The sequence below is a fragment of the Lissotriton vulgaris genome, chromosome 4_1, assembly GCF_964263255.1.
Source record: "Lissotriton vulgaris chromosome 4_1, aLisVul1.2, whole genome shotgun sequence".
In the NCBI taxonomy this organism is placed as follows: Eukaryota; Metazoa; Chordata; class Amphibia; order Caudata; family Salamandridae; genus Lissotriton; species Lissotriton vulgaris.
In genome coordinates, this window is record NC_141691.1 from 2,073,716,385 (window position 1) to 2,073,738,579 (window position 22,195).

Sequence of the window (22,195 nt, forward strand, 5' to 3'; positions counted from 1 at the left end):
CCTATGCATAGGTGTGAAATACAATTCCTCACATGGAAGGTAGCCTTCCTCATAGCTATCACGTCACTTAGAAGATTAAGTGAACTGCAGGCTTTTACGATTCAAGAACCATTTATGCAGCTACACCAAAATAAAGTGGTTCTTAGAACAAACCCAAAATTCTTACCGAAGGTTATTTCAGCATTCCACATCAATCAGTCAGTGGAATTACCGGTTTTCTTTCCAAAACCACAAACAGTAGCTGAAAGAGCCCTACATACACTGGATGTTAGAAGGGCCATATTGTACTATATAGAAAGAACACAAACTTTCAGAAAGACAAAAGAGCTATTTGTTGCGTTTTCTCCCACACATAAAGGCAATCCCATCTCCAAAGCGGGCATTGCCAGATGGATTGTAAAATGCATTCAAATATGCTACTTAAAAGCAAAGAGAACATTAACTGTTCCTCCTAGAGCTCACTCTACACGTAAACTAGGAGCATCTATGGCATTTCTGGGAAACATTCCACTAGATGACATATGCAAAGCGGCTACCTGGGTTACACCGCACACCTTCACAAAACACTATTGTGTAGATGTGCACACAACACAACAAGCTAGAGTGGGACAAGCAGTATTAAAAACATTGTTTCAGACAGTTGCAACAGACACGGGCGACCACCGCTAGGGAGAGAACTGCTGTATAGTCTATTCATAATGTACCATCTGCAGCCCATATGCCTCGAACGGAATATGCTACTTACCAGTATGCATCTGTTCTTGGCATAGAGGGCTGCAGAGTGGTACATGCCCTCCCAGCCTCCCCGGAAACCTGTGTCTGTTCCAACATTATCTTATTTAGATACACTTACATGGGCACTCTTATCTGTATTCTACTATACTACTCCATCTAACCCTACTATGGCAAAACAATCTAAGGATGGAGCCGATGCCCATGCGCACTACCAACCAAGGGAGGAGTCACCAAGAGACAAAAGACTCTCCAAGAGAAAAACAAAGTGCAATCATCCGAGCCCAACACCAGATGGCGATCTATTCATAATGTACCACTCTGCAGCCCTCTATGCCAAGAACAGATGCATACTGGTAAGTAGCATATTCCATTTGGTCAATAGATCATCTAGTAGAAGTTAGTTGATGGAGACTAAGACCAGCCTAATCGTAGTAATCCTATAACTTTAGCAATTTTAATCTATCATAACATTTTAATAAAATAAAACGCAACTAGAGTTTAAATTTTATAATTTGAATGTATCTACTTTTTTAAAGGAAAACTGAACTTTAGTTTATTTTAGACAAGCAAGAATTAAGCATTTTATTTCTATATGTTAAAAGAAGTGAAAATTTAGAAATCATATTACCAAGTCCTGTTGGAAGAAAATAACAGGGTTGCCCGAGTCTCAATCTGCCTCTCTATTCTCCTCTACGCCTCTTTCCATAAAGAAAATCTCTGCATTCGATCATCTTTATTGCTCAAAAAATAAAAGTCCAAAAATATTTCAAAGTCTCTAGTACCCTAAAATAGTTCAAACGGACACATGTCGTGGTGCAAAATAAATCCAAGGAGCAAGCTTTTTTCACCCTTTCGAATAGGCTCTTTTATACCCTTTTTCTCTATCTAACTCAAAAATTGAAACTTTTAGGGTCCACAGTTTATTCTGATTAGTCCATTAGAGGGGTGGCTATGATCACCTCACCTCACCTCTTCCTTACCTGAACCAGTTTTTTCATAATGCACAGTCATCCTCAATATATTCCCATACATGTCATCTCTGTTTATGCTTGTCATTCAATTTTTCGATACATGTCCTTCCATTCTCACAGTCTTAGAAGCAGACATCCATTGGCACCCTTTTGTGCTTTAGGCCAAGCTGACCTTGACATCGCTTCGCTCTGTGTACCAGTCATGCTGCTTACTCAGCTTCTCGTTCACGCACATGCGTAGAGGCTCTTTCTTTTAGCCGATGTCGACACTGAAGTCAGCAGCCATTTTCAACAACCAGGCTGCGTAGGCCTCCATGAGAACTAGTACGAAAACAAACACAACAGACGTTAGGTTTAGAATTATAGTTTTTCTGTTTACCTCCCACCATTCTAATATCCTTTATTAGTGATTACCTAGCAAAAGCGTGACTTATAGCTTCATTTTACTTACCAAGTATATTTATTCTTTTTGCCACAACAAATACATATTTTCTAATTAAGCACGGACATGCATGCTGTTTCAGTATTTTAGCACTATATTAATATGACTCGTACACAATTGTTAGTACACTAATTTTTGCACATGGCAATTCGTTTCCCATGTGTAAAATGTCTAAGTGCGTTTTGTTGATTAGCTTTCATACGTCATACTATTAGTTCAGTTATTGTTATACGAAATTAATTTTCCAGAGGGTACACAACATTTTTTGTCTCTCCTCTGCTCCATCAGTTGGCACTGGACGTTTCAGCACAACTTTAAAGGTCTTGAGCACGTCCTCTTGCACTGGGAGTCAGTAACTTCAAAATTCTGTCTGTGATGGAGTCACCTTGCATCCCCTAGGTCTACTCCCATTTTAATGGTTTTCACAACAAAAAGGTCCCTTGTTGTCCAACAGAGTGGGCCCCGAGGCACGAGACCTTCAACCCCTTCCAGCTCCACTCAGACCGAAGAGCAGATTTCCACTCCGTGCTATGACCGTTCTCAGATAGTCTCCTCCTTGGATGCACCAAGTGCAGAGCTGTGAACGAGAGTGTATGGCCTAATCTTAAAGCCTCCTTGTATTGTGCAACCACTACCACTGTAGTGCAGTTCAGCCCTTGCAGAGGAACAATCGCTGGAGAACCAGTCCTCTCTGGCTTCCTGGTTCAGCAGCTGCTGACGGTCTGATCTGCCAGAGCCCTCTCGCTTGGATGACACCACAGGGGATCTACCTTCTCGCAAGATGGCTTGCTTAAGGAACGGGACACTAATCTGTAGAGCGGTACAAGCAACCTTGAGGACCTCCGTCCAACCATGCGATCTCCTGCTGTGATGGAAGGGCCTTGGAAGCCTTCTCCATTGAGGCCGCAGCCCAGGTCCAGGCATACCTGCTGGAGAAAGAAGACCTCGATATTGTGGCGGCAGAAGCTTCTTTGGCACTGAAGACTACACTTCCGCCACAGACTCATGAGCATCGCACCGTAGGCAGGCTCGGGGGATTTGTAGACCACCTGGGCTCCCCTTCATAGTTCAGGCTCTGGGAACCCACCCAGCTCAGTCTGTGGTGGTGATGTGCGTGTCTCTAAATGGCAAGGTTTCATCTTCACGACAAGGAGGTTAAGCGTTTTTTGAGACGCACGGCATGAAAAGAAATCCGGTTGATTGTCCCCGATACAGGCCAAGGCCATGATCACTGGCTCTAGGCTGCATCTGTTCTGAGTTTGACAGACACGTCTGCTTGTTCCCAGATTATGTGCAGGAAAAGTAAAAGTTCGTGGCTATTAAACTGGACCTCACCAGAGGTGACGGCCTGAGTAAGTATCTCACTCACTACACAGATGGGTTGTTCTCCCAGAAGCGCTTGGCGTGATCTTCATGGCCTGGTAGTGTCCGTCAATTTGTATTGTAATGCTCTATAAAATCATGACAAGAAACCATATGAACGCCTTGAATGTTAGGATTATCATTCATGATACAGCTCAAGGTTTTTCTGTACATATGGAAGTCTTACAGAATATTACTTAAAACAAAGGATTATTGTCCAAGGTTAGCCATTCTATACCACAAGACGACAATAAAATGACTAGTAAGAGGTCGCACAGCTGTGGCTTCCACCCCCGTTTCCAGGTTGTTTTAGGATGCTTTTGTGTATGAAAAAACCCTGCATACCCCTGGTGTGGGTCTACCAGAATAAAGTAAGAGTTTGGGGCTCGTCGGAGGTTGAGACTGGGGTGGATTCTCAACTACGTTTTTCTCCGTTCTCCTTGTGCTGTATGTCTGCATGCATTTGTGGGGTTTACATTTGACTAGATTCCTGCTCTGTCCTTCCTGATTTTGTGTCGCTTGGTTTAATAAAATGCCCCCAGATACTACACTGAAGATTGAGGCCTAATCATGAAGTGTGTTCATAATTCTTTTGTAGTTGGCCATGATCATCCTCACTAGAACCCAGGCGCGGCTTCCATGGACTTCCGCTCCTTTAGAAGGTACAACGTTACTCCTGAGTGCAGTGGCCACAGTCTGATGCGTGTTTCGTCGTCTACTACTCGCCAGTAATGCAGTATATCCAGGGGAGCTGTGGGTTTAAAGTTCTAGCCAGTAATGCCAAGTTACGTGAGCTGAGGGCACGCGCATAGGGTAGGCAGGTTATCGCGGTTGACCTGACCACACTTGCAGCATTTCAAGTACGAATGAATGAAACCGGGATTTATAATGCGCACAACCACTCAAACCTGCACTTCCAGATACACACTGACCCCAAGACCACCCTCCGAGGCACCCTCATCTACAGACCCCCGGGACCATGCACACAATTCAGCGAAGACATCGCAGACTTCGTCAGCCCGCACGCCCTGCCCTCCGCCGACTACATCCTCCTCGGGGACCTCAACTTCCACCTGGAGAACAACAACGACCGCAACACCACCACCCTGCTAGACAACCTCGGACTCAAGCAACTGGTCAACACCCCCACCCACTACGCCGTCCACACGCTTGATCCAATCTTCTCATCCAGCAAGCACATCTCCTTCAGTCACGCCACCGGACTCCACTGGACCGACCACAGCTGCGTCCACTTTAGCTTCAGAAAAACGGCGACCCACCACTACTCGCAACAGGTCCCCCGCCGAAGCTGGAGCAAGATCACCGCCGAGCAGCTCACCGCCTCCCTCAGCCAGAACACTCCCACCAACACAACGGACCCCAAAGAAGCAGCCAGCAACCTCACCAATTGGCTGACCGCCTGCGCCAACGGCATCGCACCACTAAAGAACCCTCCCAGCAGACCCGGCAGCAAGTAAACCCCCTGGTTCACTGACGAACTCAAGGAATCCAAGAAGAACTGCCGCACCTTCGAGAGCCTGGCAGCTCGACCAGACCACAGACCACAGACAACAGGACCGCCCTCAAGCACGCCACCCGCAAACACCATCAGCTGATCCATGCCACCAAGAAGTCGGCACTCAAAGAACGATTGGACAACAACGCCCACGACAGCAAGGAACTTTTCAGCATCGTCAAAGAGTTCTCCAACCCCAGCGCCAGAACCAACGACATCACTCTCTCGCAAGACCTCTGCAACTCACTCGCCGCGTTGTTCCACCGCAAGATCGCGGACATAGACAACAGCTTCGACGCTCAGAACACGCACCTTATCACCGAACCAATGCCCGCCACCACCACCCTCTGCAACTGGACCCCGATCAGCACCGAAGACACCACCCGCACGATGAAGTCCATCCACTCCGGATCACCAACCGACCCCTGCCCACACCACGTCTTCAACAAAGCCGACGCCATCATCGCACCCCATCTCCGGGACATCAACTCCTCCTTCCACACCGCCACCTTCCCGGAGAGCTGGAAGCACGCCGAGCTGACCGCCCTCTTGAAGAAACCAACGGCGGACCCCACCGACCTCAAGAACTACCGTCCCATCTCGCTCCTTCCCTTTCTGGCCAAAGTCCTTGAGAAGACCGTCAACAGACCGCTTGCCGCCTTTCTTGAGACAAATGGATCCCTCGCAGTCCGGGTTTCGAGCCAACCACAGCACCGAGACCGCCCTAATCGCAGCCACCGACTACATCAGAACCCTGATCGACAATGGGGAAACAGCGGCCCTCATCCTCTTGAACCTCTCTGCGGCGTTCGACAGTCTGCCACCACACCCTAGTGAAGCGCCTCAGCAACATCGGAATCCGAGAGAAAGCGCTGGAGTGGATCATCTCGTTCCTCGCCGGAAGAACCCAGAGTCTGCCTCCCCCCTTTCAGATCCGAGGCCACTGAAGTCATTTGCGGCGTACCCCAAGGACCTTCTCTTAGTCCAACCCTCTTCAACGTCTACATGAACCCCCTCGAAGCCATTGCACGCCAGCACGACCTCAACATCATCTCCTACGCCGACGACACCCAGCTGATCCTCTCCCTCACCAACGACCCCACCACCGCCAGAGCCAACCTACACGAAGGGATGAAAGACGTAGCCGACTGGATGAGGAACAGCCGCCTTAAACTGAACTCAGACAAGACGGAAGTCCTCCTCCTGGGATCATCAGCCTCCGCCTGGGACAACTCCTAGTGGCCCCCGCCCTTGGGCACCGCTCCCAAGCCAACGGACCACGCATGCAACTTGGGCTTCATCTTGGACTCCTCCCTGTCGATGACCAGACAAGTCAACGCTGTCTCATCTTCATGCTTCAACACCCTGCGCATGCTCCGCAAGATCTTCAGATGGATCCCCACTGAAACCAGGAAGACCGTCACCCAGGCACTCGTCACCAGCCGACTGGACTACGGGAACACCCTCTACGCCGGAACCACAGCCAAACTTCAAAAAAGACTCCAGCGCATCCAGAACGCCTCAGCACGACTCATCCTGGACATCCCCCGACACAGCCACATCACCGGACACCTGTGAGACCTGCACTGGCTCCCCGTCAGCAAGAGAATCACGTTCAGACTCCTCACCCACGCACACAAGGCTCTCCACGACCTGGGCCCCAAGTACCTCAACGACCGCATGACCTTCTACATGCCCACCCGCCAGCTACGATCGACCAGCCACGCCCTCGCCACTGGATCACGCATCCGCAGAGCCACCGCCGGAGGAAGATCCTTCTCCTACCTGGCAGCCAAGACCTGGAACACCCTCCGCACCTACCTCCGGCGAACCCAGGACCATCTCTCCTTCAGAAAGCAGCTCAAGACCTGGCTGTTCGAGCAGTAACATACCCCCTCCCCCAGCGCCTTGAGACCCTCCCGGGTGAGTAGCGCGCTTTATAAATGCCGTGATTGATTGATTGAAACGGAGCATCCTGGCGCTAAACTGGTAGCGCAAACCCGTTTTATCTCGACCAATGCAAGAGATTGAAAAAATGAGGGGCGAGTTAAACTAGACCATGTCATAAATTGTCTGGAACAGAAAGCAGCCATGTTTTTTAGGCTCTAATTCAAACTGGCTTCATTAGTTATAAGTCGAAAAGGACCTAGAAGTTGGTTCCAGGCTTTAGAACCTGAAACAGCGAAGGATTTAATCTGAAGGTAGGGAAGAGGCAATCGATTGGAGTTTGACTCCAGATTGGAGCATGCACACAGTCATGAGGCCTGTAGCCTTTTTGGGAACCAGTGGCATTCTTGCAGAATTTGAAATGGCTACATTTAAGTCTCTGGTGGTGCCTTGCTCCGCGGCCTCCCAGACTCAACACAGTCCCTTATACCCCTTTAAGGGCACCGTATTATGTTACCCATAATGTGCTAGGGCCATACCATTTAGTTTCCCTAAGCCACAAACGCTGATCACAAACAGACGACTTATGCAATGTCAGAGCAAATGATGTGGGTTCATTCATCACTATCATGTTGTCCCTTCTGCTGCTCACTTGACGGTGTAAAATAATTGCTGCAGTGACAAACTTTGAAAAGAACAAACAGATCTCTTAGAAGTGGGTGAGAGAACTTTTAACCATCTGGAGCTGGAGCAGGTCTCTTTACACCCTCTGGCAACACTAGTATTCAGGATTGATTTTTAGCCGTAGAAAGGGCTCGATGGGATTGTTCACGCAGAATTGTAATTTTACATCCTCCTCATATTTTTTCATCTTTCCCTTGGTTCTTGGTGAGTAGGTGTATGCTGCACCCTCTTGAAATGTTAAATCTAATCAGCACAGGAACAAAGACCCAGAAACAGTCCCTGAATGCCAGCCACTCCATCTTTAATAAAAATAGGATGTAGCAGTGATCCAGTTTTCAAGGGTGAATCTATTCACAGTTTGAGATCTCAAGAGAACCCAGGGTCACCTTTGTAGGCTCCGTAATCTTCCACAGCTGTTGATTGGCTGATCGGAGTGCTTGTCTGGTGAATCAAATGTAGCAAAGTGCTAATCCTTGGCAACATTTAAGTCCTACACAACCGTTTAAATGTTGAACTCTTCCAAGGGAACCGGTATAAGGAACATCTCAATTCGAAGATGTAGTCCCATTTTAGGGGCCAGAATGCGGCTTGGCTTCCACCTCTTGAAAGGGTGACCTGAGGAAGCTCACGGAAGCGGATTAAATCCTCGTATTCATCTAATTTGAGGGAAGTACGTGGCAGATGTTTTGGCTCATGGCCACTAGATTGGTGTCTCCGTGATCTTATTCTCGTGACCAAGACCTGCTGAACTGAAGCCAGAAGGCCACTCAAAAGTGCAGGACCTCCCGGTGCAAATAATGAAAGTGCACTTTGCATGCGTTTTATTGGTATAAACACTTGTGCATTTTGGAATTTATGTATGTTTTAGATTAGAGATGCTTGGGCTACTTCTATCCCATGTCTAAGGTTGAAATGTCATGCCTCCAAAAATGCAAGCAATGCATGTAATGCAATTGGAGCCTAATCAGGCTGCTACATTTACGTTTAGCGGAATGAGGTTTACATGACCATCTCCAAATCGGAAAGGGGCATGCACCCGTCCGCAGCCTAGCCCAGCGTATTATCCTTCGTAATCTTGGTTACATTATCTGAGTACTACTTTCATTAGTTTTTGCACAAAGACAATTAACATTATTTAGACCTGAATATTATAGTTGCTGCAGCGTATGTGTGTACCACGTCGGCAGGATCCAGTAGAATATTATCGATTTTATTTCAGCTTTTATTACGTACGAAGTGGTACTCCTTGGAGCCCAATAATTCGAATATGATAGTCGTCTCACAGCTTCCAGTTACCACGATACATATGAAGCTCTAGATCTTCTGTTTACAATATCAAGTATCATGTTCAAGTCTCTTTTGTGCAATAGACGGCTACCTGATGAAGGCACGTATGACGAAACGTGCGTAGTTGACACCTGGTGCACTGCCTCCATCTTTACGTCTATCGTATATGGAATATATGGAATCATGTTGTCTTCAAATGTTTTATATGAAATGAATGAAATTAAATAAGATATATTTAAATAATTAAAATAAATAACAAAGCTGATCAAGAGCTTTATATAGAAGAAGAAAATAAAAAATGTTTCGTAATACGCTGGTGTATACACCTTTGTTATTATAGGGTGGTTTTGAGAATTGTAGAGCGATTTAGTAATGTTTTGCATCAATTAGCTAGCTACACATTTTTTCTTATTCCAAAAATGCAAAATGTAGCAGATTTTGCAGAAACTGCATTATTTATGGTTTATCAAGAAAACTAGGATCCGCAGTACCAGAAACCACATGAAATGGGACACTTCTCTGCTGGATAGGAAGTCGCTGCCACATGCAACTCTGCTGCGCATGAGGCCTGCTCATCCGTCGCAACATTCATACATGCCGAGTTTGACATACTAAAATTTAGTAGTTAATCGCACAATTTTTCTTTCTAGACCTAGTACAAATCTAGTCAAGTCATACCATTTATATAGCGCACTACATACCCAGAGGGTTTCAAGGCGCTTAGGAAGGGGAGGTGGATTATTTGTCAAATATCCACGTTTTAAGCTGCTTTCTGAACGCAAGGTGATTCTGGGTGAGGCGAAGGTAAGCGGGGAGTGAGTTCCATGTTTTGGCAGCCAGGTATGAGAAGGATCTGCCTCCCATGGTGGTCTTGTTGATGCGAGGTACAGTGGCGAAGGCTTGGCTGGAAGAGCGAAGTTGGCGGGAGGGGGAGTAGAAGGAAAGTCGAGAGTTGAGGCAATCGGGTCCGATGTCGTAGAGTGATTTGTGTGCGTGGGTAAGCAGTCAGAAAGTGATCCTCTTATTGACGGGTAGCCAGTGGAGGTCTTTAAGGTGACCAGAGATGTGTTCGTTTCGTGGGATGTCTAATATGAGCCTGGCTGAGGCGTTTTGGATTCGTTGTAGTTTCTTCTGGAGTTTAGCGGTGGTACCTGCGTAGAGGGTGTTTCCGTAGTCCAGTCGGCTCGTGACTAGAGCGTGGGTGACTGTTTTCCTTGTTTCGGAGGGGATCCAGCGAAATGTTTTTCTGAGCATGCGAAGAATGTTAAAGCAGGAAGAGGATACGGCGCTGACTTGTCTGTTCATTGAGAGTGAAGAATCCAGGATGACGCCAAGGTTCCGTGCGTGGTTTGTCGGGATGGGTGCATTTCCGAGGGCTTCCGGCCACCAGGAGTCGTCCCATGCAGAGGGGGATTTACCTAAGATGAGGACTTCTGTTTTATCTGAGTTCAGTTTCAGACGGCTTTGTTTCATCCATTCGGCGACTTCTTTCATTCCTTCGTGTAGGTTAGTTTTAGCGGTGCTGGGGTCCTTGGTGAGAGATAGGATCAGTTGAGTGTCATCCGCGTAGGAGATGATGTTGAGGTTGTGTTGGCGGGCGATGGCCGCGAGGGGGCTCATGTATACGTTGAAGAGGGTGGGGCTGAGTGAGGATCCTTGTGGTACGCCGCAGATGATTTCAGAGGCCTCGGACTTGAATGGTGGGAGGCGGACTCTCTGGGTTCTTCCGGTGAGGAACGAGGTGATCCATTCCAGTGCTTTTCCTTGGATTCCGATGTTTCTGAGGCGTTGTAAAAGGGTGCTGTGGCAGACTGTGTCGAAGGCTGCGGAGAGGTCGAGGAGGATGAGGGCGACTGTGTCTCCATTGTCCAGTAGAGTTCGAATGTCGTCTGTTGCTGCGATGAGGGCGGTCTCAGTGCTGTGTTTGGCTCGGAAGCCGGACTGTGAGGAGTCGAGGGATTTGTTGGCTTCGAGGAAGGCGGCGAGCTGGTTGTTGACAGCTTTCTCGATGACTTTGGCCGGGAATGGGAGAAGCGAGATGGGGCGGTAGTTTTTGAGTTCGGTGGGGTCTGCTGTTGGTTTTTTCAGAAGGGCGGTGAGTTCAGCGTGTTTCCAATCTTCTGGGAAGGTAGCGGAGTTGAAGGAGCAGTTGATGACGTCTCGGAGGTGCGGAGCTATGACGGAGTCTGCTTTGTTGAAGATGTGGTGGGGGCATGGGTCTGTGGGGGATCCAGAGTGGATGGAATTCATCAGGCGGATGGTGTCCTCAGTGGAGATTGGGTTCCAGGCGTTGAGGGTGTTAACGGGGGGAAGATGGTCAGCTGATGGTAGGGTGGGTTGGCTTCCGGGTTGGTTGTCAAAGCTGTTGTGGATGTCAGCAATCTTGTTGTGGAAAAAAGAGGCTAGGGAGTCGCAGAGGGTTTGAGAGGGGGTGATGTCGTTGGAGTTGGCCGAGGGGTTGGAAAATTCCTTGACGATGTTGAATAGTTCCTTGCTGTTGTGGGCGTTGTTGTCAAGTCGATCCTTGAATGATGTTTTCTTGGCTTTTCGGATCAGTTGGTGGTGAGTACGAATGGCGCTTTTGAAGGCCTCCTTGTTGCTGGTGGATGGGTCTTTCTTCCAGGTCTTTTCAAGGGAGCGGCACAGTTTCTTGGATTTCTTGAGGTCATCGTTGAACCATGAGGCCTTCTTGTTGCCAAGTTTGTGATGGCGTTTTTTCAGTGGTGCTAAGGTGTCGGCGGTGTTGGATAGCCAAAGGGTGAGGTTGGAGGCGGCTTCGTTGGCATTAGAAGAGAGGGCTGGGGGGTTTAGAAGGAGCGATGAGGAGATCTGGTCGATGGTGATTTTGTTCCAGTTTCTTTGTAGAGTTGGTTGGAGGTGGATGATGGGTTTCGGCTTGTTGTATGTGAAGTGAACGCAGCTGTGGTCAGTCCAGAGGAGATCTGTAGTGTGGCTGAAGGAGACATGGTTGCTGGAGGTGAAGATGGGGTCGAGAGTGTGACCTGCGATGTGGGTGGGGGAAGTGACCAGTTGTTTAAGTCCGAGGTTGCCTTCTCAATTCCCGCCACGCTACCATAAGAGGATTTATACTGATCTCCCCAAAACCATCATTACCAGGTCAGAAAAATGGGTAAGCTGAGTACTGTGCATAAGCAGGTCCACTGTAAGCCTCACAGGAAACTTCCCTGGCAATTGACCGAAGCCAAAATCAGACTGGAGGGTCGCTGCACTGTTCACATAGCCTTCAGGCAGAAAGCGCCAAAAAGGTGTGAAATTTTGCTCCCATCACTGAACCTTATTGAGAAAAGTCTGCTCTTCGGCTGCTATTGTAATCCAATAATAAAGAACACATATGGGGTAACTGTGTAATGTGGTCCAGTTTTACCATTGAGAGGTTCAGGTGACCTGATAAACTATAGGTATGAAGGCCATGCGATTTGTAAACATAACCAAAATTCTGAAATGGCCAATAAGGAACATATTACACATGTGGCCTCCTATGTATTTTTATATCGTACATTTATTTTGAGGGCATAAAGTTTGAATTTATTTTGCCTTTTTCATACTAGAAATGTTAATTGAAAATGGTGAGATACTGGTATATATTATCTTGTTGTTACTATCAATTATGTATGAAATAATGTTGCATTTTAGAAACATTGCACCTATAGTGTGTCTTAAAAAGCACTTTCTGTCTGTATAGGGTAGAGATTGTTGAAGTTGTTCCTTTCAAGCCTTGCGTAGCCATGGGCACTAATGAGGTCTTAACCTTTCATGAATAGATTGTTCAGAAAGAAATGGATAATGGCTAGAACCAGTTGAATTATGTGCTTCTGTGGCTGCAGTGTTTGCAGCACCACACTTGCCACATAACTTGCTTCACGATTTGTAGAGTTCATCAAACATGGTTTTTCTTGTTCAGGTGGATCAAAATAATACTGCCAGAAAATGTGATGCATGATGCCACACACTTGCCTTTTACTGCTGAATACTTTAGCTAGCCCTGCCGCACAGGTTGGTTCTCCATTGCTGCATAATGCTTGTGGCCAACATTGATAAAGCTCTACCCTTTGGTTTCAGGGCTGTCATTTATCTTGATGAAACCTATATGTTACAGGGATCCATAAAATATGGTCTGTTTCAAGATGTCTGTCTGTCTCAATATCAACTTGGGGTAAAGGGGATGGTGGGAGGAGCCGGCGGAGATTATCCGCTTTATGGTTGCTTGACTGCTTACAAGAATGGGTAAAACATTAGATAATGTGGATGGCCTATACATTATTGTATAATGTCAGATATAGCATAGAGACTAAATGCCTCTTAGTACCCAGCTATTTACTATCTTTCTCAGCTATTTATCCCTTTCTTGATTAATGTTTAGCTGGTGTGTCTTGAAAAGAGCAATGTTATACAGTCCTTAATCTCCACTTTTAGTATTCTAAATTCCTCTCTGAGCTTATGAGTACTCACAAGATTTTAGCTGGACACATAGCTATGGAAAATACTAGTTACATCACAGCATAAACACACAGCAGCCTCCATTACGACGTGAAGATGAACTACTTTAGGATTAAAGGCGAATGAGTAAGGCGTTACTTTTTACAGAGGAAAAAGGCTGTTGAAACCAGTTCCCAGTACACCAGTCAAAGCATCTATCCATGCAAGGTTATGCTACAGAGTTGATTTGTAGCTCTTATGCTGGCATTTTGGGAATAGTGTTGGGTCTATTCCACCACCTTGTATTTTGTGTATGCAATTGGTTTGACAAAGATTGACACAAAAAAGATTTCATGATGAGACTGTGAAGTAACCTCTTTTTCACATAAAGTATGACAAATGCCTGGAATTGGAGGGCAAAATTATTGACAACACACAAAATAGGTAGGAAAGGAATCGGCTGCAAATATCAAACACGTGACTGCACTGGGACGTCTACAGTGTTAAAGACTGGATTGGCTCCACTGTCAGTCAGTGTTTCTGTGTTGGTTGCGCGCTGAGCCGCGATCCCTCCCCACACACACACTAGAAGCAAAAGGATAGTAATGCATTAAGATGGACACTGGGATGCAGCAAAAACACTGTAACCAGCAGTACAAGAAGTTCTTTTTGAAGCAATAAATGAGAATTCTCCATTTCTAAAAGTCCTGTGTAGTGGTTTAAGAATGCAGTGCCATCAAATCCATCATTGCTGAAAACAAGCCTTGACATTGCAGAGAATTTGTTCATGAATGGAGATTTGATTGTGTTTGAGTACCTTGTAGTTTGTCCTGCTTTCTTTGGCATGGTAAGTGTTCTAATTTCTTGGATGATTCTGATCCTGTGCCGGTTTGTTTCTCCTCCTTCATCAGAGGAAAGTTCCAAGTACTTACTGTTTGTCCTTTCATTACAGATACGGAATTCTGGTTGATCCCATCCAAGTTGTGTCCCTGTTCGTCAAGGACCCCTACAGCTGGCCGTCGCTTTGTCTCATCATTGGTGAGTCCTTGAGTAAGAAGTGTTAGGTTCTGCCTGCTACATTGGTGCAGTCTCGCATTACTTCATCTTATCTTCCATTACTTCATCTTATCTTAATTGACAGCTGGTGTTGGGGTTAGAAAAAGTGAACCTTTTTAAAGTGATTGAGAGACTTGATTTATCGAACTGTTAAAGGGCATCAAAGTCCTTAATTCTCTGTTAAGAAGTCATTGCTTCATGGTGGTTGTTCAGAGCATTTACAGTATATTCAAGTTGAGTTCATTTCTTTTTAACATATTTTATTGTTTTTAAACAAATTAGTGATCAACAGGTGCAATGCTACTGTCGTCCCATGAACCATTGACTTCTGTAAACCTCACTCTTCCCTTCCCAATCAGCAGGTACAGAGAGGTACTAGAGCTATCACTAGTGTACACAAATGTTTTGTCCAACAGCCAGTCCTCTCTTTAACATGTTTGGGAGACTCTTTCCTCTCGCACACTCTTACAATATTTCAATGGGAACGTATATATCTGTATTGCTTTATAATCTTTATACCAGCAAAGAGTTGATGTCCATAATGTTTTAGGTTTTTGCATCTGTCCAAATAGTATATCTGTGGGTTGCAGATGTTACTATTTTTTTATTTTTTGTCCTAAGATGCATTGTCAGCATCTTCATGGCCGTTATGACCACATTCTTCTTACCCAGTTGTCAATTCATGGTGGCATTGTGGTTTTTCTAGTTTACTGCTATTTCCTGGGTAGCTGCTAATGACATGCGAGTTGCTAATATCCATCTATTTGTCATAAGTCCTTTCATAGAACAGGGGAGTAGGCCCAATGGCTCTCCGTTTGGATGGTTCAATAATTCCTTCCAATGTACCTTCAAATACTGGTGTGACCACCAAACAATTTCTCAAAAAGGCACGAGTTACCTCAATCCCAATTTTCGAATCTATCGTTTGTCCCTAGGGGTGCATTTTAAAATGAGACTTTCTGGATTGTCTATGCCATAGGTTTTCTTACAATTCTCAAACTGTCTTGCCTTTACTGAAAAGGTCTTCTAACATCCTACTATCCCTGTCTTCCATTTCAGAGAATTTACACTGAACCCATTAAGTATTGCAATCCCTTCTTATCTGGATGCCTCATTCCATATATCCTTCAGTGTTCTTGTTATGTCAGACCTAGGCAAACCTGGGTCTGTGATGTTTGGGTACCAAAATCTATCCCAGATCAGACTGTCCATCCTATCTCATCCATGTGCTTTACAATGACTTGTAGCAACCGTTCAAACACTATCCGAAGTTGAGCGGCCGTATAAATACTACTTGCTGAGTCCGTCCCTCTCCTTGGCTTTTTATAAGAGGTTTTATGAGATAATTGGAGTTTTTCCCCCATTTCATATGAATGTGTTACAAGCAGACTTCATTTTTGTTAAATCTTGTCTGGTAATCTCAGTTGGAATTGCCTGGAACAGATACCATTATCTTAGAAAGAAGTTCATTTTTATTACCACAATACTAGACAGTCGTGATATACACAGTTTCCCTTATTTTAAGGTTTCTCCTTATTTCTTTAAAATGTTCTGGGTTGTTCTCCTTAAAGACTATAATAAATTATATTGATCCCTTTGTCTATTTAAAGGGTGATCCAGCCTCGAACCTCTCCCAAGTGGCTTCTCCAATCCATCACCCTCGATTTATTTGCAAGGGCTATCTTCAAGCCTGAGACCATTCCTGTATTCTTGGGATAGACTAAATTGGGTCCTTAAATGTTCATAGTGTCCGCTTCAAAGAGTTGTTTTTTGTGCTCTATCTTTCTGATTGTATCAAAAAACAAAATGATGGATGGAATGCTTGAATAGATCTCACCCGCTTGTAGTCACTTTGGCCGTATCCATTACTTTTTCGTATACTTTAGTCTATCTCACAGATTACTTACGGGGTGTATTCTTGTTGACCTATTTATTGAGCCAAATATTCGCCCACCAAAACAGTATGGACCGGAAGCATCCAAGCCCTGACACCCTTGAAAAATCAAATTAAGCAGTTCTATCTCCATTCACTATTCATATTATTCAAACCCTTGGCCATTTGTAACATGCCCTTATCTTGACTTCTCTGAATTAGTCCAGATTTGTCCAGTGCATTCCTCAGAAAGGACCACTCGTTCCAATCAAATATTTTTTCCATGTCCAAGGCTTAAATCGACAATATTTGCGTGCAGCATTTCCAATCAGGTAATGGACCTGACTGATGTCATCAAACGTTTGCCTAGTAAGCAGTTGTACCATAAGTCCCTAGAGTAATGCCTGACAAAGTTTATCCCCTGCCCCATTGTTTCCAACGACAGATCCTGTAGGTAATCTTGGGTCTAGTATCCATTTACCTCCTAGTCCTCCCTCCTTGTAGCCCAATCAATAACTATAACTGAATCCTAGTATATGCAGAAACCCATAGTTGGGAATTAGAAGCACCTAAGGGTGTTCCCACTCCCCTCTCCTACCTCCCCCACCAACTTCAGATGCATGTAAATTGACTGTCCTCTAAACTATAGTCTTGCATTAGAGTGAGCTATACGTTGTGTGTATATAGATTGACCTTCTGCTGCTGAGTGAGCGGCGACCTGATTTCATGATGTATCTAGCAGGTGAGCTGCCTCTGCCTTGCTTCCAACCTCTGCAGTCTCGTTCCCATCTGCTGCTAAATGAGTTGGCACTGAATGTCCGCTGACAGCTCCTTTAATCCCTCTAAGATATCTCATGTATGGCTTCCCCTCCTCGGGGTGCCTGAGGACATGAGTCTTTCCCTTCAGCTGAAACTCCAATGCAAATGGAAAGGCCCACCTGTAGCTACGTCGTCTAGATCTGTTCCCTTGTCACCTAGTGCAATGCCCTCTTTTCAGCATTACCTGAGACAGATCTTGGTACAGTTGTATTCAACAGCCTTGACATTCTATTGCATATCAATGTCTGGCTTCCCATAGTTACTTCTCCTTTATGGACGAGGGAGACGTTTTTGACAAAGCGGCTCTTTGGTATGCTCCCATATCTGACCTGCATGGAGCCTCTATTGTGTGCTCCTAATGCTTGCCACCTTTTCATTTCCACTTTGATGGACATGTCGAACATTCTCAAATGTCTCCTCTCTTCCCGTGGCTTCAGACATGTTTTGTATTCTGATGTTATCTCTTCTCAATCTGTCCTCCTGGTCGTTACCTTTTTTTCTTAGCTAACAAAACTCCTCAGACACTGTCAATACAACAGATTGTGTTTAATTCATGTCCACATTCATTGTTGATATTGCGTTTCAGCCACTTTCATTTGCACCTTTGAAGCCTGTAGCTGTTCAGAGGATTTGCTCATTTTGGCTTGTCGGAACAGCCATATTGCTGTGTGTTGTCCTTGGTAAGAGGGCCTGTCTTGAATCTTCTGAATTCCCTTGTACTGACAGCAGGTACTTTAGGTCCCCCTATTTTATGGCTCCTTTTCATGTTTATTTTTATGGCAATTGCCTTTTTCCATTTTAAGGCTCGCCTGAGACTTGCGTCCTTGCTTCTCTTTGGTCAGTGTGTGCCTGCTTCACTTCCTCATTGTTTGTCCATCCTTTAGAGCATGGTCCAAGTACTGCGCCCATGCCCAGTGTCCTTCCACTGCTCGCTCTTTCAGAGATACTCTTTTCTTTTAGTGGCAGCACTCCATATGAATGCATGTGTGTACAGGCACCCCTGTCCCGCTCTCGTGTGTATTTCACGTGATGCACATGTGTTGCTCTTTATTAGTGTTTGTGCTTTTGCCCCTTTCCCAAGAGTGTACCTTCATGTGCCTCCCCCTTCTCTTTTCCTCCATGTGCTTCTCCCCTCCCAGCTCCATGTTTAGCTGGCTCTCGTCCATTTGCTTCCCCACCTGCCCCTACGGATTTCTCCCCCCCCGCTTCTTGTCCCTGCTGCCCTTTCCAGCTTTAACTTCTGCCTTCGACACCCCCTGCCCACACCCCTGCTTCCCACCCTTCCCAGCAATAATCTTTAAAAGCCCACCTTGTGCTCTACCCAGGGCACTGCATATATGCCTTATTCACCCCACCCCCTTCCGTGTTGTAGCTTGCCCTACCCCACCTGCCAGTCAAAAAAAAAAAGCCTTGACGTGGCCAGCGCTAACTGCATCATATCGCTTTGTTTTCTAACTTTCAGCCGCTCTGTGGTAAACTTGCTAAAAGACCTCGACCATGCCAATAGCTCTTGCATTGGCAAGACTTGTTGGCTTTGTCAATCTTTGTTTTAAATTCTATTGTATTTTTATGGATTATCAGATCCTGTTGCACGTGAAACTGATTATAAGGGTTACTTAGCCACAAGGAAGAGCGTTAATTACAAGTAAACAACTTTTCAACATGGAAGAAGGGAAATGCAATTTGTCAGCTAAAACAAAATAGCTGCTCACCTGTCCTCACGCAGGACTGTTGGAGTGCGAGAGGGAGGCTTTACAATGCTCGTTTTAACACGTTCTATGGGAGGATGACAGTTTCTAGGATTAATTAAATGTTTTAGTGTGTACATTGTCATTAAAGTGGGTGTGGTGAGTTCTTGAAGCATTGACCTAGCCGAGGGTCTCTTAATTTTGACATGGCAGTTATGTAGGGTTTCTGGATGCCCTATTTTCATGTACTGTGAAATGCTATTGACATCAGCCTGCCTATTTCTGATTTAATTTCTTTTTTTTTCCTCCAGTGTCTAATGTCTTTATTGTAGCTTCTCTGCACTTAGAAAGGAAACTGGCAACGGTAAGCTAACTTCAGGTGTAATAGTGTTAAAGTAAATGTGTTGGCCGATCTTCATTAGCTAGGGTTGTTAACCTCATAGCTGCTGCCGTCGGCTGCTGAACGTTCGGAGCACTACCTGGCTGGTGCTGCGAACGTTGAAAGGCTGACACGGCCCGCCCACTCTTCGGAACGCCCAACACTGCGCCGAAATAACGGCCGCAGATAAGGCGTTAACTTTCTAAAAGAAAATAAAATTAACTTTGTTTAAATTTTGTGACTTTACAATGCAAAAAAGATTTTCAGTATTCTTTTGTATCAAGGTGTTATGCCTATGTTTGCTTAGATAACCATCTGGAAATAATTTTGACAACTCTCAAATACTTAGAAAATAATTTTCTAATGTGTTTACTGTTTTAGCTTAAGATTTGAAGAGTGAAAATAACAAATTTGTTTTCCCTTATTTGGTTACAACATGGGCGTAAAAATGCAGGCCATGAAACACAGGTGTCGACCCTGTACACAGTAGTAACTGCATACCATGATGCACCACAATGTAAACATTGTTTATCCTTTTCCCCACAGGCTATTACAACACGGTCATTACAACGACTGTGTTGTAACCACGCATACCATTACCCGCAAGTCATAACGACTTGTGGAGGGGTCAGAAGGTGCTGGAATGTAAATCCAACACCTTCCCTACTGTTGCACAGACTGAAGTTGGAATAGTAAATTAAACTATTCCAACATCCAGCTATCCCCCCCCCCACCCCCACTGTAAGTCGTAATGACTTGCGGAGAAAAGGAATGCGTTTGAGGATATTCGCTCCACAGCACTCTGCGTCTACGGGTGTTCATGGAGTAAGACTGGGTACTGCTCTAAGGGAGCATCTTTTTGGCCAGGCCCAGCCCTGGCACCAGTAGAGATCCTAGACTGGTGCCAGGGATTTAGTTTGATAAGTTAAACGAGAGCCCCATTGAAGCAAACCAAGCCAGCGGCTCCATTTGCGCCGATATGATTTATATGATCAACTACATCATTGGCGCCAGCCAATTGTCCTCTTGCAGACAAAAGCTTGACTTTTGCCCTAATTCCAGTGGCAAACTCTGAGGATTAGCCTCTATCCGAGACCTGGCATAGATCTCAAAATATTTCCTGAATTTTTTGTAAAAGCATATATTGCACAACTCAGTACTACATTGCAACTGCTCTGGTGCGTACAGTGTTAGAAAGGAAGATTAGAAAGCTGCTAACCCTGCGGACTTCAGAACAAACTTTTTCCTTGGAGCAAAGTAGTCCTGAAGGGCCTCCGTCCTGTCCTTCTGGTTCTGATGAGATTTCCTTTTCATAAGATTGTTCTTCCCACATGATTTCCTTCTCTTCATACCTCCTTGGCTCCCTTTTGCTTCTTACTTGACAAACTCCTAGTGGCGCATTCTACTGGACTTTGGCAGCAGTGATGCCAGCCCGGGGTCGCCGTTGTCAGATCCATGACCTCTTCTATTGCCCATGCTACAGTGGGAGATAATCCTAGCCCAGTGGTGGAGGGAGTTTGCATGTGTGCCGCGTCCAGCACCACTCAGTCTGAGGGCTGACTAATGCTAAAGGAACATCATCAGTGGGTACGGTTAGGAATAGCTTCCTCTGAAACAAGTCACTTCAGGAACAGACAACTTAGGTGACCAATGGGAGTATTTGGGAGTAGACTGGGTATAAACCATCAAAGGGAGTTGGGTAGGAGATTGGAGGAGCAGCATTGATTATTCGTTGAGGAACATGGACAGGCAACTGGTAACAAATTCACTGTGCTGTAGCTCAGATGATGGGTTAAATGCAGGGAGTTCCTTTGTCTGGACCTTAGCTCTGAATAGAAGGCACACAGGACAGCCCTCTTGACCCACAGGATATAAGACTCATTGACAAACCTGGTGAAACTGAGTAATTCAGAGTCCAAAATCATGCCAACTTCATCTGGGAGCTAGACTCTGAATGACCAACTTTTACAACTCGAAGGGTGCACGTGGATTCTTCCCCACTCTGATGTAAATATGTAGAATCTGTAAGAGACGCGTTAGTGATAGATTCCTTACCTTCGAATAACCCCAGGCATCCGACTGGATCTGGAAAGTTGTTCGTCTGCAGTACCCCTTTGCGTCAGAAGGTGGCGTTGTGCGGCCTTACCAGTGCCCCTCGGGTGTTCACGAAAGTGATGGCGGTGGTCGCAGCCCACCTGTGCAGATCTGGGGTTTCAGTCTTCCCCTATCTCGATGACTGGCTGTTGAAGGGGGGCTCGCCCCAGGCAGTAGTTTCCCACCTCCAGACTGCGGCCGATTTCTTGCATTTGTTGGGTTCTCCGTCAACGTGCCGAAGTCACACCCGAGTCCCTCTCAGAAGCTCCCCTTCATCGGAGCAGTTCTGGATTCAACTCGGTTTCGAGTTTATCCTCCCGAGCAGCGAGTCTGAGATATTCAGGCTATGATTATGATCTTTCAGCCTCTATCCTGGGTTTCAGTCAGGGTGACCCTCCAGCTCCTAGGCCTGATGGCCTCCTGCATCCTGCTAATGCAACATGCCAGATGGTATTTGCAGGCTCTGGAGAGGGACCTGAAGTTTCATTGGGCACAAAATGGGGTGGTGATGGTCGGACCCCCTTTTGTACCGTTCCATTGGGCACAGCATCAGAGCAACCTGTCCGATCATGTCCAGATCTCAGAAGGCACTGCACGACCATTGCAGCGGTGCTCACGAATCGCGATTGGGTCCATAGCGGATCCATCTCACTTCCCCAACCAGAGCACACAGTGGTGACTGCGTCCCTCCTGGGATGGGGCGGCCACTTGGGAGAGGCGAAGCTCAGAGGCCTCTGGTCTCCGGCAGAGTCCCAGCTCCATATCAACCTTTTGGAGTTTTGGGCGATCCGACTTGCACTGAAAGCATTCCTTCCCTCTGTCCAGGGAAGTGTAGTGCAGGTGTTCCCGGACAACACCACCACCATGTGGTATTGCAACCAACAGGGCCGGGTGGGATCGTGGACCCTATGTCAAGAGGCTCTACGCCTCTGGACATGGCTGGAACATCAAGGTGGAACATCTTG

General features: G+C 45.9%; 1 protein-coding gene across 1 annotated transcript in view; it reads left to right on the forward strand.

The window, feature by feature from the left end:
- The window catches only part of DGAT1 (diacylglycerol O-acyltransferase 1), a 218,784-nt gene that overhangs the window by 105,354 nt on the left and 91,235 nt on the right, over positions 1-22,195 (forward strand). Inside the window, exons 4-5 of the mRNA XM_086966508.1 lie at positions 14,274-14,359; positions 19,069-19,121. Coding sequence (XP_086822634.1) covers positions 14,274-14,359; positions 19,069-19,121 — 139 coding nt within the window. The remainder of the gene's footprint in view (positions 1-14,273; positions 14,360-19,068; positions 19,122-22,195) is intronic.